Raw genomic sequence first — 18,038 nt, 5'->3', positions numbered from 1 at the left:
ACGACTGAGCGACTTCCCTCTCACTTTTCACTTTCATGCATTGGAGAAGGAAATGGCAACCCACTCCAGTGTTCTTGCCTGGAGAATCCCAGGGACGGGGGAGCCTGGTGGGCTGCTGTCTATGGGGTCGCACAGAGTCGGACACGACTGAAGTGACTTAGCAATAGCAGTCCTCTCATCATCCCTCCTTACAAGATAAGATGAATAGCTGGATAGGATGTAGCTACAAGGTTTCTGAGGCCTTGGGTATGTTGTTTTTGTTATTATAAAAGTAATACAAAGTATGTTTTCTCTTTGGGGGCGATGATGATTCATACTTTTACTAAATGGTGTAAGAACATTAACGAGTGTGTCTACTCACCAGTACAGGAAGTATCAATGCCAGGTAACCACCGGAAAAGACAGCAAAGGAGATGGTATAGGTCATAAGTAATGGAAATGTGGTGGCTAAAGGAGCAAGCAGGTTAGTGATGCCACAGAGGATGAGGTAAGACTTGTGGTAATGATACTTCTTGATCCAGTTTTGATCAGCAACCCATCCAGAGATAATCTGACTGACTGTTTCAATGATACCTGGAACAGTATTGAAAAGGTCTTATGAAATCCCAATTGCATTTTTCTAGCCCTTTTGAAAAATGTAAATGGATAAGGCATCTTTTCCTATGTCATAAGACTTCATTCACCCTGTGGCTAGGACATATGAGGGAAAAAATGGTTTAATTTGTATCAGTTCAGTTCTGTTGCTCAGCTCAGTCATGTCTGACTCTTTGCGACCCCATGTACTGTAGCAGGCCAGGCCTCCCTGTCCATCACCAACTCCTAGAGTTTACTCAAACTCATGTCCATTGAGTCGGTGATGCCATCCAACCATCTCCTCCTCTGTTGTCCCCTTCTCCTGCCTTCAGTCTTTCCCAGCATCAGGGTCTTTTCCATGAGTCAGTTCTTTATATCAGGCGGCCAAAGTACTGGAGTTTCAGCCTCAGTCCTTCCAGTGAATATTCAGGGCTGATTTCCTTTGTATCAGTAGATTGTATTATTTTTGTACCTATTCTAAACATTTAATGAAATACTGAAAAAACTCCTCCAGATTTGGGTTGGAGTCGTCATCAAGTGTTTATTCTGATTGTGTTTGGAAACCTTATACCACCAAACTGGGAATACCAGGTTATAGAAGACCCTGGGCTCAGTAGGCCTCCCTTGAAGAGGTCCTACGGGTGAGGAAGTGAGATTTCTTGAGGATTAGTAGACCCACAGGTTAGTGTCTTAGGGAAGTCAAATGGTGAATGACTGGAGTATAAATAATAAAGTCTTAAACTGGAAAAAACAATAGATGTTGAGACACTTTCTTAAAATTGCATATGAGGTATTGCATATGAGGTTTTGGTAGTTAAGTCCTCCAAAGGTTATTATGGTTAACTTGAAAATATGTAGGAAGTCTGGAAATGGGAAATCATGTTTTGAATGGTGACGCTGTGGTGTAATTTGAATAAAATTTAAGATTAACATTTTTTACTGAGTTTCATGGTAGTAGAACCTTCTTATCCTTTATCCTATTATATGTAATGTACCAGTTAAATACTGAAAGAGATTTTCACGAAGAGAAGCTTGAACTGTGGTTGTTTTTACTTAAAATTCTTCCTATGGTTCAAATGCAGATTGCTCCACAAAAAGGTATTTAAAATGCATACTGCCATCTCCATATCTGTTTTTACAGTTTTTTTCCTAGAATGCATATTGAAACTATTATATTCTGGCCTTGTTGTAAAACCCTGTGTGTGTGTGTGTGTGTGTGTGTGTGTGTGTGTGTGTGTAAGTTTCTTCAGTCTTGTCCAGCTCTTTGTGACCCTGTGCACCATACCCTGCCACACTCAGCTGTCCATGGGTTTCTCCAGGCAAGAATATTGGACTGGGTTGCCATGCCTTCCTCCAGGGGATCTTCCCAACCCAAGGATCAAACCTGAGTCTTCTATGTCTCCTGCATTTGCAGACAGGTTCTTTACTACCATTAGCACCACCTGGGAAGCCCTGTAAGACCCTGCTGCTGCTGCTGCTAAGTCGCTTCAGTCATGTCCGACTCTGTGCAACCCCGGAGACAGTAGCCCACCAGGCTCCCCCGTCCCTGGGATTCTCCAGGCAAGAATACTGGAGTGGGTTGCCATTTCCTTCTCCAATGCATGAAAGTGAAAATGAAGTCACTCAGTCGTGTCCGACTCTTCGAGACCCCATGGACTGCAGCCCACCAGGCTCCTTCATCCATAGGATTTTCCAGGCAAGAGTACTGGAGTGGGGTGCCATCGCCTTCTCCGCTGTAAGGCCCTAATCTGATCTAAATTGATACCACCAGACATTTCAGTAGAAAACATCAATTTAGCTATGTATCTTTTTCTTGGGCACACAAGTTTTATGACCGAAGCAGTTGGAAATGGGGTGCTGTAAGTTTTGCAAGGACTTAGTAAAAGTCTTTTCCAGAAATTGGCGAAAGAGAAGTTAATGTTGTGCTACTGAGAATTTCCAGGTAGCGCAAAGCAATTCTGTTTCCTTCATTTTCACTTTTTTAGATTCCCTGTTTTGTCAGCTGACAGAATCCATATTTTCTGGATCAAGCATTCTGTTTCCATTTATTTTTATAAATACTCAACTAAAATGATTGGTTTTATTTTTTATTCTAGTTCAATTTAAATGTTAGCCAATTCATTAATGACTAGCCTAAGTACACATATTTATCTTATCCCTTTACTATGAGTTAAAAGGGGAAATTTGTTAGCTACAAATATTACTAAAACATTATTGAATGCTAACGATAGTTCAGGTACTATTTTAAACTTTACATGCATTACCTGTTTAATCCTAATAACCTTACGAGAGTAGATACTATTATTCATATATTGCAGATAAGGAAATCAAGACACAGAGGTGGCAAGTGACTTGCCCAAGGTCATAATGGTCATACCCTGCAAAAACTTGAACCTGGAAAATCTAGCTCTAGAATCAGTTCTTTCAACCACTGCACAGTCCTGTCTACATCAGATTTTTTTTGCTTCCTAAAATGACTGTTTCCACTACGATCCAGTAAGGTTCAGTATCTAGCAAATACTTAGCTACTGATATGAAAATAAGACTTGGTTTGGGGTCCACTGTCTTGTAGGGAGAGCCTGTGTGCAAGATGCAGTGACAGATCTGTGAAAGGGAAGGCTTGCTGCTCCCATCAGCTTCAAAAAACTTGCTTTTCTGGCCCTCCCAAAACTCCTTTTTAAAAATATTATTTTTCTTCAACTTTTTAATAAAATGTAACCAATTTTTGTAGAATATATTTTTCCTTTTGAGGGTGAGGTAGAAGTAGGCTTTCTTACCAGCTACAGAAACAAGGTAGGAGGCATCCATGATGTTTATCCCCAATGTTTTGGCTCTGGCTACCAGGTGAAAGGTAGGGATGAAATATGCCAGCTGACTGAGAACAAAAGACCACGTAAATATGTAGAAAAAAGGATTCTTAAAGAGAGAAAAGTCAAAGAGTTTTTGTTTACAGCTCCGTGAAGTAGTTTTTTTCCAATAAGTTTCTTCATTAGTTTTTCGGAAAAGTCCATTTCTGTTATATTCATTGTTGAACTCTTTGCTTTGATTTTGTGAGACCGTTAAACTTATACCTGGTCGTCGTTCCTTCTGCATAATACTGTCCCCGATGGCCGACTCTTGTATCTCATTGCAGCATGATGTTTCTGTTCCACATGCAGCCTCTGGACCAGTTGGAGACAAACTACTTTCATCTTTAATATCAGAATCGCTCGTGCTTTTGATATGAATGGGTCGCAAGAGCATACTAGAAGGAACCAGATGCAATATGATAGCTCCAAGTAATATAAGAGCACCTAAACAGGAGAGAAAAATTGAGAAGTTAAACTAAAATTACCTCTTTGATTTCACAATACTCTGTATCCTTAGACTCAGAAGAGGCCCCACCACGAAATATTCAGTCATAGTACAATAATTTCTGAAAGCACTGCTTTGTCTTTGAATTTAGCTGAAAGTATTTAAATCCATTGACTTAACTGTTAGCTGTATACACTGCTGTATCCTTGTGAAAACAGGGAGACCTTTGGAGATAGCCAGAAAGCCATACCAAAGGTGGCATGGGAGGAGTTATTTGTACTAAAGGAAAAAAATGTTTTGGTGTGTGGGGGTAGAGAGGGGGAGTCATATTTCAAATGATAGAAAATTACAATGTGTTTTAAATCCTGATTTGAGGCTTTAGATTTAGGTACAGAAAATACAGAATTGGGCAATGGGAATTATTTGGAAACTGCTTTAGAAGAGGAGATAGCCATTTCATCTCATGATGTTTTAAATTCCTTGAAAGAAGACAGATGCCATTGTTGCCCTTGAAACTGAGTAGTTGCTTGACTTCAGCATGTCCTGACCAAAGCTGTGACTCGTGTGTATTGCTTCTAGAGATAGAATTGGCTGTAGGTTCTACCATCTGGCTATCTTGTCTTAGGGATTTGTCAACTGGTCTTGTTCACCATATTAGTGATTTTTTAAATCAGGAATGGAAAAGGGAAAGTTCAACAAAACTGCTCTGTAGGTAGGAATAGTCATGTATATTTACATATACATAGTTTTTTTCGCCAATAACTTGAGGTTATTTTAAACCAATTGTTTCAGGTATGAGAAAAAGTATAGAGTGAATGATTTTTATTCATGAAAATTTTATATATGACAGTATATAAATATTATTAAGGAACATAATCCTCTTTTTGCCTAATTCCATCCTTTTTAGTGAATCTAATGGAGGAGTCTTTTATTTTTATCTTTTTTAATGCAGATGTTTTTCTTAAAGAAAAAATGTGAAAAGAGAAGGCTTTGAGGAAGGGATTCTTGCTTCCCAGGAGTACTGCTATCCCTGCAAAGGTGTGCTCCCTCAGCCATACAAATTGCTTTCCATCCCCTCAGACTTGAATTCTGAGTTGCCTGTGTAGGCTGGCAAGGCCTTGAAGGAATTCAGAGTCTGTTTTGCTATCTGTTCTCCAGGGAAGAATCATGATCACCTCCTCTCTAGTCATCAAAGGGAGAGGGCTCAACATTAAATCTTGCAGAATTGATTCTGCAGGTTCAGGACTCACCTGTCCAGTCATACAGATCTATTAGGACTTTGGTAAAGGGTGCTAACAGAAATGTCAGTCCCATCCCTGAACGGGCAATAGCTGTAGAAAGAGCTAATCGTTTTTTGAAGTATTTGGTAGTGACCACAGCAGCAACTTGGTACAAGAAAGCAGAGCCCAAACCTAAAAGAAAAATATAATGTTAATAGCTAGGAGTCACTTTCACATTAAGTGGTTTGGTACTGGATGAGATATTCTCCCAAACCTGAGATAATATAAGTAGGCCTTTGAACTCACAGTAAAAGGAAAGTTTCATGGTTCCTTTTTTTTTTTTTTAAAGTCTTATTTTCACAGTGGACTCACCAGGTAAAAATCCCATAGTCACACAAAGAAAGGGAATGCTTGTAGCCCAGCTGCTGATCAGATATCCACCAGCAACAAGGAAAGCCCCAAGACTGGAGGCAGTTTTCTCTCCAGTTATGTCACAAATAACAGCAACTAGGGGACCTTGGGAAAAGAAACAAATACAAGTTACATATGCCCCGGCATCCCTTCTCTTCTGGTGTACAGTTTAAATGGGCAACTGAAGAAAAATAAAAGGACTTTACTTTTGTGTATCCTTCAAAAGGGTGTCTGTATTGGGTTTCTTAATATTCCTAGTTCCACACTATTTTGCTTTTTTAGAAGAAGAGTTTTTGTTGTTTTTTGTTTGTTTTGAAGAAAAGATGATATAAATAAGATTTGGAATGGAAGCTTACTGAAAAGGTATTATAAAACTTCTGCAAGAAAAGGTTGTGTCTAGTGACCTATAACTAGAACAAAGCTCAGTTATTTATCTACACTGTGATGAGTATACTTAGATGATCAGGTCAGAGCTTTATGGTCTGACTTCCCAGTTGAGAGACTGACTCACTGAACCTATGATGTTAAATAGATTCTTCAACGTCATTTGTTTGAACCCTAATTTTTCCAGTTTTGCCAAATCAAGTGGAGGTAAAGTCCTTTTCTCAGCTTTACATATTGATAAATGAACCTGAGTTTTAGTAATGCTTCTGTCTTGAATGACTGACAGATGAGTCTTCTTGAAATTGCCCTTTGTGTTCCTTCTCCTTGGACAACAAGCTTATTGTCGACTTTATACCTGCAAAAAAACGAAGTGATGACATGATAGATCCAATCCAACCGGTTTGCTCTGAGGTGCCTTCAAACTCTTCTTGAAAAACCACAAAGAAAATTGCAAAAGTCTTGGTCATCCCCATCACAAATACATTTACCTAAATCAAAGCAGAACAGAGTCCAAGTCAGGTGGTGAGTAAGCCATTATAGGGGAGGTTAGAACTGCTGGCAGCTGTGATTCTCTGGCTCACCTGTATTTTACCAGTTTGTTTGTCAGTTCCTTTTTGTACCATGTTATATTTTATGGGGCGGTTGTCCCATTAGAGTGTCTAATCACATTACATGAAAGCATCTCATTTAATCCTCATTACGGAGCATGGAATAGGTATGTCAATATTGTATTAGAAATTCAGGGAACTTCCTTCCACGCTCCCAGTGCAGGGGGGTCCAGATTTGATCCCTGGTCAGAAAACTAGATTTCACATGCCACAGTTAAGAGTTAGCATGCTGCAACTAAAGATTCTCTGTGCTGCAATGAAGATCCTATGTGTCGCAAGAAAGATCCAGCACAGCCTGATAGATAGGAAGAAATACAGGAAGTTAAGGTTTAGAGAGCTTAAAGGTCATATATTGACCAACCACTGTACCATTCTGTTAACAACAGCATCTGTTCAAAATAGCTAATTCTAGGTACCTCTGTGAGAGAGATGTGTTGGTCCAAAAGAATTGTTCTGGGAGACTTTAGGTTAGCTAGACTAACCTAAGAGTTTGCTTTAACTCTGCTTTTCAGCTGAATATGCCTGGACAGCAAGGGTAATGAGGATGTATGGTCACCTTATGTTTGGGTCATGTGCCCCAACTCTTTGGTCCCACCTTACCCTCCTTGCCCGCACCATCCTTCTCCTCTCCACTAGGGGGAGCACCCTCTTTGAGGTCAGGTTTTCTTTCAGTGCAGTACTCACATTTTGGAATTCTGATTAGAAGGGGGGCAGTGAGGAGCAAGGTTCTGAGGGGAACTGGAAGGGAGACTTAGCCAGTCTCTGTAGTCAAAAAGCCCAGAAACCACTCCTACTCACTCTGTCTCCAGGGGCTTCCTAGTGGCCCCTTTCTTTTCCTTTGTTCAGTGGCCTTGTTTGAAGGCTACTTTCTCTGCTTTGAAGTTGGCCATGGTGGAGAGATTCCCTGGTGGCTCAGACGGTAAAGTGTCTGCCTACAATGTGGGAGACCCGGGTTCAATCCCTGGGTCAGGAAGATCTGGAGTAGGAAATGGCAACCCACTCTAGTATACTTGCCTGGAAAATCACATGGATGGAGGAAACTGGTAGGCTACAGTCCATGGGGTCGCGAAGAGTCAGGCACAACTGAGCGACTTCACTTCCTATGCTTTGTGGAAGGACCACAGGTCCTGGGTTCCTTATCACTGATTCTTTCTCTCTGGTTCTGCACTCATCTCAATTTATAGTGAGATAGACATAGACAGTCATTCACTATAATTGACTGTCCATGGGATTTTCCAGGCAAGAATACTGGCGTGGGTTGCTATTTCTTTCTCCAGGGGATCTTCGGACCCAGGAATCAAAACTTGGTGTTCTGCATTGCAGGCAGATTCCTGCATTGAAGGCAGATCCTTTACTGACTGAGCTATGAGGGAACTCACGGTGTAGTTGTGAATACTGTGTTCTGCCTGCAGTCAGCCTGCCTCTGCTGGAATCTTGGCTCTGCTTTGTACTAGGGGTGTGAACTTGGGTGAACTACAAAAGTTACACTTCCTCTTTTGTAAAGTGGAGATAAAGGACTAGTTCATAGTTCATAGTTCCACCTAGTTCATGGGACTGTGAAGACAAAATTCTGGTAAATAATAACCTATTAACTATGTTTTTATCATTTTGTATAACCATTCTGCTTTCCTAAGAGCTCGAGACTCATATTACTGTCTGCGATATCTTTCTAACTCAGGTTAACTTACCCAGAACTAAATTCATCTTTCTCTTACCCCATGCCTGTGTTTCCTTTTCATTTCTCTTGATTGGTACCATCTACTGACTCATCCAAATCAGAGACCTGCCTCCATTTAGAAACTTCCTTTCCTCAGCTTCTACCTGCTAAATAAAGTAATCAAGACGTTCTGCTCCATCCTCACCAATAGACTCTTCAGATAAGTATTATTTCTTGCCTGGAGTGAGGGACTAGGAATCAGTGTTGGCTCAAAGGCTTCAAAAGATGGGATAGGGAGGAGGAAGTCCTTTAATGTATTCTTCCCATTCTGACTTGATAGAAACTATAAGACTTTACTTATTTAGAGTGAACAATGCTATGGGTACCAGGGCTATATATTAAAAAATGAAAAGTCATTTTATTTTATCAAGCACTTTGTAATCATAATGTTCCTCAAAGGTGCCTTTATCAGGAAATGAGGTTAGAGAATATACACGAACTTTAAATGACACAGACTTGTTTCTTCTGGTTCAGAATACAAAGTGGTGATTGCGTCCTCTAATGAGCAAGGAGCAATACAATGGGTCCTCATTCTATAAAATTACCCTTCCTCCTCTTCTGTGGTCATGGACTCCATGCTGGCATCTGCAGGATGCTGGCTTCTAGGTTCTTAGCCACCTGAATTTGGCGAACTACTGGTCCCCAAAAAAGAACCTTTTGTCTCTGGTCTTTCCTTGATGTCTGGGCATAGCAGCAGTAAGTAGATGTGACTTGTCTCTACTAACTGGGACTGTACCTTCCACTGTGTATATCAAAAAGACCAAGGACACAGCCTTTGTATCTACTCTGCCTCCCTCCCTTAACTTGTAACCTTCCAACTTTGTTCCTATTTGACTTAGATAGTAAAAGTCTATCTAGATTTTTAGTCTAGATCCCAAGGTCTAGATATTCCGTTAGTTAACTGAAGTCTGTAGTCTACTATTTCATCTCATGTTTTGGACTAAGGTTGATGGGTTTCAGTCCTGTTCCAGAGTCCACATCAGACATTATAAATGGTCTTCCCCCAAAATAAAAGCCCTTAGAAATTCTGCAGCCCTCTCATTTCCTTTTTATCTTTAAGAGCATGCCTTCCTCCTACCACCTTCCTCCCATAGTAAGAACTCCCTCACCAGACCATTCTAAGAATTGTCTTGGGAAAGGAGGCTGGATCACAGTGGCTCCTTTTTAACGCAGAACATAAGGCTTTGTCAGAGATTATTGTTTAATAACAATAGAGTTTTGCCCAGAGAACGCACTGGTCATAGCAAACACCCTCTGCCAGCAACACAAGAGAAGACTCTACACATGGACATCACCAGATGGTCAATACTGAAATCATTTTGATATATTCTTGGCAGCCAATGATGGAGAAGCTCTGTACAATCAGCAAAAACAAGACCGAGAGCTGACTGTGGTTCAGATCATGAACTCCTTACTGCCAAATTTGGACTTAAATTGAAGAAAGTAGGGAAAATCACTAGACCATTCAGGTGTGACCTAAATCAAATCCCTTACGATTATACAGTAGAAGTGAGAAATAGACTCAAGGGATTAGATCTGATAGAGTGCCTGAAGAACTATGGACAGAGGTTCGTGACATTGTACAAGAGAGAGTAATCGAGACCATCCCCAAGAAGAAGAAACAAAAAGGCAAAACGGCTGTCTGAGGAGGCCTTAAAAATAGCTCAGAAGAGAAGCTAAAGGCAAAGGAGAAAAGGAAAGATATACCTATTTGAATGCAGAGTTCCAAAGACTAGCAAGGAGAGATAAGAAAGCCTTCCTCAGTGATCAGTGCAAAGAAATAGAGGAAAACAATAGAATGGGAAAGACCAGAGATCGCTTCAAGAAAATTAGAGATACCAAGGGGGAACATTTCATGCAAAGAAATGTTTCATGGGCACAATAAAGGACAGAAATGGTATGGACCAAACATAAATAGAAGAAATTAAGACGAGGTGGCAAGAATACACAGAAGAACTATATAAAAAGGATCTTCATGACCCAGATAAACACAATGGTGTGATCACTCACCTAGAGCCAGACATCCTGGAATGCAAAGTCAAGTGGACTTTAGGAAGCATCACTACGAACAAAGCTATTGGAGGTGATGGAATTCCAGTTGAGCTATTTCAAATCCTAAAAGATGATGCTGTGAAAGTGTTGTACTCAATAATCCAGCAAATCTGGAAAACTCAGCAATGGCCACAGGACTGGAAAAGGTCAGTTTTCATTCCAATCCCAAGGAAAGGCAATGCCAAAGAATGTTCAAACTACCACACAATTGCACTCATCTCACAGGCTAGCAAAGCAATACTCAAAATTCTCCAAGTCAAGCTTCAATAGTACATGAACCATGAACTTTCAGATGTTCAAGCTGGATTTAGAAAAGGAACCAGAGATCAAATTGCCAACATCTGCTGGCATCTAAAAAACAAGAGTTCCAGAAAACCATCTACTCCTACTTTATTGACTACGCCAAAGCCTTTGTGTGGATCACAACAATCTGGAAAATTCTTCACGAGATGGGAATACCAGACCACCTGACCTGCCTCCTGAGAAATCTGTATGCAGTTCAAGAAGCAACAGTTAGAAATGGATGTGGAACATCAGACTGGTTACAAATTGGGGAAGGAGTGTGTCAAGGCTGTATATTGTCACCATGCTTATTTAGCTTATATGCAGGGTGCATCATGAGATACGCTGGGCTGGATGAAGCACAGGCTGGAATCAAGATTGCCAGGAGAAATATCATTAACCTCAGATATGCAGATGGCACCACCCATTTATGGCAGAAAGTGAAGAAAAACTAAAGAGCCTCTTGATGAAAGTAAAAGCATAAAAGCTGCCTTAAAACTCAACATTCAGAAAACCAAGATCTGGTCCCATCACTTCATGGCAAACAGATGGGGAAACAATGGAAACAGTGAGAGACTTTATTTTGGGGGGCTCAAAAATAACTGCAGATGGTGACTGCAGCCATGAAATTAAAAGACATTTGCTCCTTGGAAGAAAGACTATGACTAACCTAGACAGCATATTAAAAGCAGAGACATTGCTTTGCCAACAAAGGTCCAACTAGTCAAAGCTGTGGTTTTTCCAGTAGTCATGTATGGATGTGAGAGTTGGATTATAAAGAAAGCTGAGCACCAAAGAATTGATAGGCTTTTGAACTATGGTGTTGGAAAAGACTCTTTAGAGTCCTTTGGACTGCAAGAAGATGGAACCAGTCAATCCTAAAGGAAATCAGTCCTGAATATTCATTGAAAGGACTGATGTTGAAGCTGAAGCTCCAGTACTTTGGCCACCTGATGCGAAGAACTGACTCATGTGAAAAGACCCTGATGCTGGGAAAGATTGAGGGCGAGAGGAGGAGATGACAGAGGATGAGATGATTGATGGCATCACCGACTCGATGGACATGAGTTTGAGTAAGCTCTGGGAGTTGGTGATGGACAGGAAAGTCTTGCGTGGTGCAGTCCATGGGGTCTCAAAGAGTTGGACACAACTGAACTGAACAAAACTATGTTATTCTACTCCAGGTTCCTCTCTAGTATCACCCTAGCTCTTGACCTTCACAAACTTCTTTCATCAATGAGTAGTCTGTTAGGTTATCTCTGCTTCCTCTCATCTCACTCCAATGCATGCCTCTTATCAATGTTATTAGAGACTTCATTGTTGCTAAACCAATAGCTCATATCATTTTTATCATATCTGGTCTCTGCACCATCTGCTTCTGCACATTTCTGCCTTAGCTTTTGTGATGCTAACCGCTAACTGCTTCTCAGTTTCCTCTGAGCCACCCTCCGCCCATCCCCTAGGCATCACTTTCCTCAAGGTTCTTTCCCAGCTGCGCAGGCGCAGGAGGGCCAGGAGCTACTCCACGTTCAAGGTCAGGAGGGGCGGCCATGAGGAGATAGCCCTTGTCCAAGGTAAGGAGCAGCGGCTGCGCTTTGCTGGAGCAGCCGTGAAAAGATACCCCATGTCCAAGGTAAGAGAAACCCAAGTAAGACGGTAGGTGTTGCGAGAGGGCATCAGACGGCAGACACACTGAAACCATAATCACAGAAAACTAGTCAATCTAATCACATGGACCACAGCCTTGTCTAACTCAATGAAACTAAGCCATGCCATATGGGGCCACCCAAGATGGGCGGGTCATGGTGGAGAGGTCTGACAGAATGTGGTCCACTGGAGAAGGGAATGGCAAACCACTTCAGTATTCTTGCCTTGAGAACCCCATGAACAATATGAAACTGCAAAATGATAGGATACTGAACGAGGGACTCCCCAGGTCAGTAAATGCCCAATATGCTACTGGAGATCAGTGGAGAAATAACTCCAGAAAGAATGAAGGGATGGAGCCAAAGCAAAAATAATACCCAGTTGTGGATGTGACTGGTGATAGAAGCAAGGTCCGATGCTGTAAAGAGCAATATTGCATAGGAACTTGGAATGTTAGGTCCATGAATCCAGGCAAATTGGAATTGGTCAAACAGGAGATGGCAAGAGTGAACGTCAACATTCTAGGAATCAGCGAACTAAAATGGACTGGAATGGGTGAATTTAACTCAGATGACCATTATATCTACTACTGTGGGCAGGAATCCCTTAGAAGAAATGGAGTAGCCATCATAGTCAACAAAAGAGTCTGAAATGCAGTACTTGGATGCAGTCTCAAAAACGACAGAATGATCAAGGCAAACCATTCAATATCACAGTAATCCAAGTCTATGCCCCAACCAGTAACGCTGAAGAAGCTGAAGTTGAAGGGTTCTATGAAGACCTACAAGACGTTTTAGAACTAGTACCCCCCCAAAAATGTCTTTTTCATTATAGGGGACTGAAATGCAAAAGTAGGAAGTCAATTAACACCTGGAGTAACAGGCAAATTTGGCCTTGGAATATGGAATGAAGCAGGGCAAAGGCTAATAGAGTTCTGCCAAGAGAACGCACTGGTCATAGCAAACACCCTCTTCCAACAACACAAGAGAAGACTACACATGGACATCACCAGATGGTCGACACCGAAATCAGATTGATTATATTCTCTGCAGCCAAAGATGGAGAAGCTCTATACAGTCAGCAAATACAAGACCGGGAGCTGACTGTGGCTCAGATCATGAACTCCTTATTGCCAAATTCAGACTGAAATTGAAGAAAGTAGGGAAAACCACTAGACCATTCAGGTATGACCTAAATCAAATCCCTTATGATTATACAGTGAAAGTGAGAAATTGATTTAAGGGACTAGATCTGATAGATAGAATGCCTGATGAACTATGGACGGAGGTTCGTGACATTGTACAGGAGACCAGGACCAAGACCATCCCCATGGAAAAGAAATACGAAAAAACAAAATGGCTGTCTGGGAGGCCTTACAAATAGCTGTGAAAAGAAGAGAAGTGAAAAGCAAAAGAGAAAAGGAAAGATATAAGCATCTGAATACAGAGTTCCAAAGAATAGCAAGGAGAGATAAGAAAGCCTTCCTCAGAGATCAATGCAAGAATAGAGGAAAACAACAGAATGGGAAAGACTAGAGATCTCTTCAAGAAAATGAGAGATACCAAGGGAATATTTCATGCAAAGATGGGCTCGATAAGGGACAGAAATGATATGAGAAGATATTAAGAAGAGGTGGTAAGAATACACAGAACAACTGTACAGAAAATATCTTCACGACCCAGATAATCACGATGGTGTGATCACTCATCTAGAGCCAGACATCCTGGAATGTGAAGTCAAGTGGGCTTTAGAAAACATCACTACAAAGCTAGTGGAGGTGGTTGAATTTCAGTGGAGCTATTTCAAATCCTGAAAGATGATGCTGTTGAAGTGCTGCACTCAATATGTCAGCAAATTTGGAAAACTCAGCAGTGGCCACAGGACTGGAAAAGGTCAGTTTTCATTCCAGTCCCAAAGAAAGGCAATGCCAAAGAATGCTCAAACTACCGCACAATTGCACTCATCTCACATGCTAGTAAAGTAATGCTCAAAATTCTCCAAGCCAGGCTTCAGCAATATGTGAACCGTGAACTTCCAGCTGTTCAAGCTGGTTTTAGAAAAGGCAGAGGAACCAGAGATCAAATTGCCAACATCCACTGGATCATCGAAAAAGCAAGAGAGTTCCAGAAAAACATCTATTTTTGCTTTATTGACTATGCCAAAGCTTTTGACTGTGTGGGTCACAATAAACTGTGGAAAATTCTGAAAGAGATGGGAATACCAGACCACCTGACCTGCCTCTTGAGAAACCTATGTGCAGATCAGGAAGCAACAGTTAGAACTGGACATGGAACAACAGACTGGTTCCAAATAGGAAAAGAAGTACGTCAAGGCTGTATATTGTCACCCTGCTCATTTAACTTCTATGCAGAGTACATCATGAGAAACGCTGGGCTGGAAGAAGCACAAGCTGGAATCAAGATTGCCGGGAGACATATCAATAACCTCAGATATGCAGATGACACCACTCTTACGGCAGAAAGTGAAAAACTAAAACGCTTCTTGATGAAAGTGAAAGAGTGAAAAAGTTGGCTTAAAGCTCAACATTCAGAAAACTAAGATCATGGCATCTGATCTCATCACTTCATGGCAAATAGATGGGGAAACAGTGGAAATAGCGTCAGACTTTTATTTTGGGGGGCTCCAAAACCACTGCAGATTGTGATTGCAGCCATGAAGTTAAAAGATGCTTACTCCTTGGAAGGAAAGTTTTGACCAACCTATATAGCATATTCAAAAGCAGAGACATTACTTTTGCCAACAAAGGTCTGTCTAGTCAAGGCTATGGTTTTTCCAGTGGTCATGTATGGATGTGAGAGTTGGAGTGTGAAGAAAGCTGAGTGCTGAAGAATTGATGCTTTTGAACTGGGGGGTATTGGAGAAGACTGTTGAGAGTCCCTTGGACTGCAAGGAGATCCAACCAGTCCATTCTAAAGGAGATCAGTCCTGCATGTTCTTTGGAAGGGCTGATGCTAAAGCTCAAACTTCAATACTTTGGCCACCTGATGCAAAGAGTTGACTCATTGGAAAAGACTCTGATGCTGGGAAGGATTGGGGGCAGAAGGAAAAGGGCATGACAGAGGATGAGATGGCTGGATGGTATCACCAACTCGATGGGCGTGAGTTTGAGTGAACTCCGGGAGTTGGTGATGGACGGGGAGGCCTGGCGTGCTGCAGTTCATGGGGTCACAATGAGTCGGACACGACTGAGCGACTGAACTGAACTGAACTCCCTGGTGACTTGAATACACTGACTTATGGTTCAAGCCCCTTTGTGTGCTGCTAACTCACAATTCTCAGTATGCAGATCCTGGGCTCCAGGTACATGTAGACTTTACTGAACACATACATGACTGGTTATGTCACAAGTCCCCCAGACTCAGTGCCCAAAGATAAGCCCTTCAAGCCTTCTTTAGGTTTTGTCCCCTTCTCATGTTGTCCAACTCAGTGAAGGGCATATATTATTCTCCATGTTGTCCAAGCCAGCATCCTAGGACCCCATGATTCCCTGTCTCCCTGACATTCAATTACTCTACAGTCTTAACAATATGTCTTCAGTATTGCTCAGATCTGTATTTCTTCTCCACCCCGTTTGCTACTGTCATATTGTTTTCTCACCTGGATTACTGCAGCATCCTTCCAGTGGACCTCCCTGCTTCCAGGCCTATCCATCAGCAGCCCACTACCTGAGCTACTGTCCTGAAATACAAAACTGATTACATTACTCCCCTGCTTTTTTTTTTTTTAAGTCCTCCAAAGTCCCTGCCCATCTCTCCAACTTCATATTTATCACCTTGTTTATTCATAAATGTATCCATCAGTCCATCCATCCTCCCATCTGCCAGCAGGTATTTATTGAGTGTGTTCTGTGTTTTGGTTGCTGACTAGGGGACTTGGCTTATAGTGGTGAGCAAACAGACCCAGCAAATGGCCCTGTGCTCGTAGAACGTTCAGTCCAGAGAGACAGGCTGAATACAGAAAACAGTCATGCAGATGATGCAGTTATAAAGTATGGTAAGTTAGAATGAGACCTTTTTAAAAAAAAAAAAAAGTAAGGAGCTCCTGAAGGATATGTTGTTACCTGGGTTTTTCACTCACCTTTTCAGGAGATCATCTATTCTAGAAAAGCAGACTTATACAGACATGAAATCATCATCATCCAGGTACCCACAGTACTACTGTGGCTGATTGGCCTGAGTTAATTATTAACATTTTGAGGACCCAAAATGTTTTATGTGTGTGCTTAAGAGTAGCACCACACCCCCAAAAGTGTGCATGCTCAGTCACTTCAGTCATGTCCAACTCTTTGTGACCCTATGGACTGTAGCCTGCCACGCTCTGTCTCTGGGATTCTTCAGGCAAGAACACTGGAATGGATTGTCGTGCCCTCCTCCGGGGATCTTCCCAACCCAGCGATCAAACCCACGTCTCCTGTGTCTCCTGCATTGCAGGCAGATTCTTTATACACTGAGCCACCTGAGAAGCCCATAAAAAGTGAGAGATTGTTTACTAATCTCATTATTAGACAACTGTTCTTAGCGGCCACTAAATTAGATAACTTCCTGTCCTCAGAGCATAATGCAGGAAAAAGTGGGAGAACTCAAGATCCTTGCCAATAATGCCGGTTCTGCAAAGCCTGTGATGTGAGGAGGTGGCCCAGCCACAGGAAGGCTCTCAGACTTAGTGTGTCCTTGTTGTCCTTTTTAGTAACACTTCTGGGAGGAAGGAAAAGAGAGTCCATGTTCTTTAGTAATGAAGCTAATGTTTAACAAATAGTCCTCAGGTTGTGAGTTTTGTATTATGTAAATCCTGGCTGAGGGCCTCTGCCTCCCTCCTTTCCCATTCTCTGTCATGATGGAGGAGGTGTGGTCCTTCTATACTATGGGCTGCAGGTTAGTTAGAAGTCACCAGGACCTGCACTCCCCTCCTTGGAAGCTTCTTACTGTAGGACTGGGCTGAGGAGGAGGATCAGGAGGGAAGGATATCTCTGTTGAGGACATCTTAAAGTTGACTTACTTGGGAACACTTAAGAGGAATCGTGGAACTGGTGCCACACTCAGGGTTTAAGGTACAGCAGTGATGGGATTCATCAATCCCATCAGGATGACCATGCCGATTCAGATCACCACAGTCTCACGTAACAACCCCCAGAGCTTCTGGGAGGATGAGGGCAAAACGTTAATTAAAAAATGGAGTTGGGTTTGCTAATGAATGAAGGGAAGAAATCAGGCTCCAGTTTCAGGATTCACAACCCTGTCTTCCTTTCCAGACATGTCAGAAATATACATTGGGCCTAACTCTGGCATAAGTTGTGGTTGGTGGGGATGGGTTGGGAAGTGGACACCAGGCAGAACAGAAGAAAAGTCCCAGCCTCCTAGGAGAGAAGGAAGTTGCTTGCAGCAGTTACATGTTTGCTTGACTGAGTTGGGGAATCCCCTCCCTGCGCTATTTCTCGGATGGCTAAATGTGATTGTCCCCAAATCCTAACTGCCATGCAGCCAGGGCAGAGCTGCTAATGGTGGCTGGAGCATTCTGTAGGTTTAAGGAATGCTGAGGAGAAGTAGGAGACAGGATGGCAGTCTTTCTGGTTTCACTCAAGGAGAACATTTCCAACTTGAAGGTTCATTGGCAGTTCCTGGCTTTACTTGGATCCCCTTTCCATTCAAATGTCAAGGGTTTCATGTATGATCTTCTTGTTAGGCTGCTCTGAGCCTTTCCCCAGAAAACTTTCTTTCAGGCAGTGGGGAAGGAGAAAGTAAATTACCAGGAAGAAATGAAATATGACCATCCATCCCCAACCTCCATCCAGGGTTTTCTTGTAAGGTTGAACCTTCCTCTTCAGCATGATGA

General features: G+C 42.0%; 1 protein-coding gene across 1 annotated transcript in view; it reads right to left on the bottom strand.

Moving 5' to 3' along the window:
• SLC16A4 (solute carrier family 16 member 4) overlaps window positions 1-18,038 on the bottom strand; it is a 27,758-nt gene extending 9,720 nt beyond the window's left edge. The window contains exons 1-6 of the mRNA XM_019956876.2: window positions 17,953-18,038; window positions 6,238-6,370; window positions 5,460-5,603; window positions 5,118-5,279; window positions 3,351-3,866; window positions 362-573 (exon numbers count right to left, since the gene is read on the bottom strand). Coding sequence (XP_019812435.2) covers window positions 362-573; window positions 3,351-3,866; window positions 5,118-5,279; window positions 5,460-5,603; window positions 6,238-6,370; window positions 17,953-18,033 — 1,248 coding nt within the window. The 5' untranslated portion in view covers window positions 18,034-18,038. The remainder of the gene's footprint in view (window positions 1-361; window positions 574-3,350; window positions 3,867-5,117; window positions 5,280-5,459; window positions 5,604-6,237; window positions 6,371-17,952) is intronic.

This window comes from Bos indicus, chromosome 3, assembly GCF_029378745.1.
Source record: "Bos indicus isolate NIAB-ARS_2022 breed Sahiwal x Tharparkar chromosome 3, NIAB-ARS_B.indTharparkar_mat_pri_1.0, whole genome shotgun sequence".
Classification (NCBI taxonomy): domain Eukaryota; kingdom Metazoa; phylum Chordata; class Mammalia; order Artiodactyla; family Bovidae; genus Bos; species Bos indicus.
Note: the sequence above shows the minus strand (reverse complement) of the source record. Positions and strands in the feature narration are given on the sequence as shown.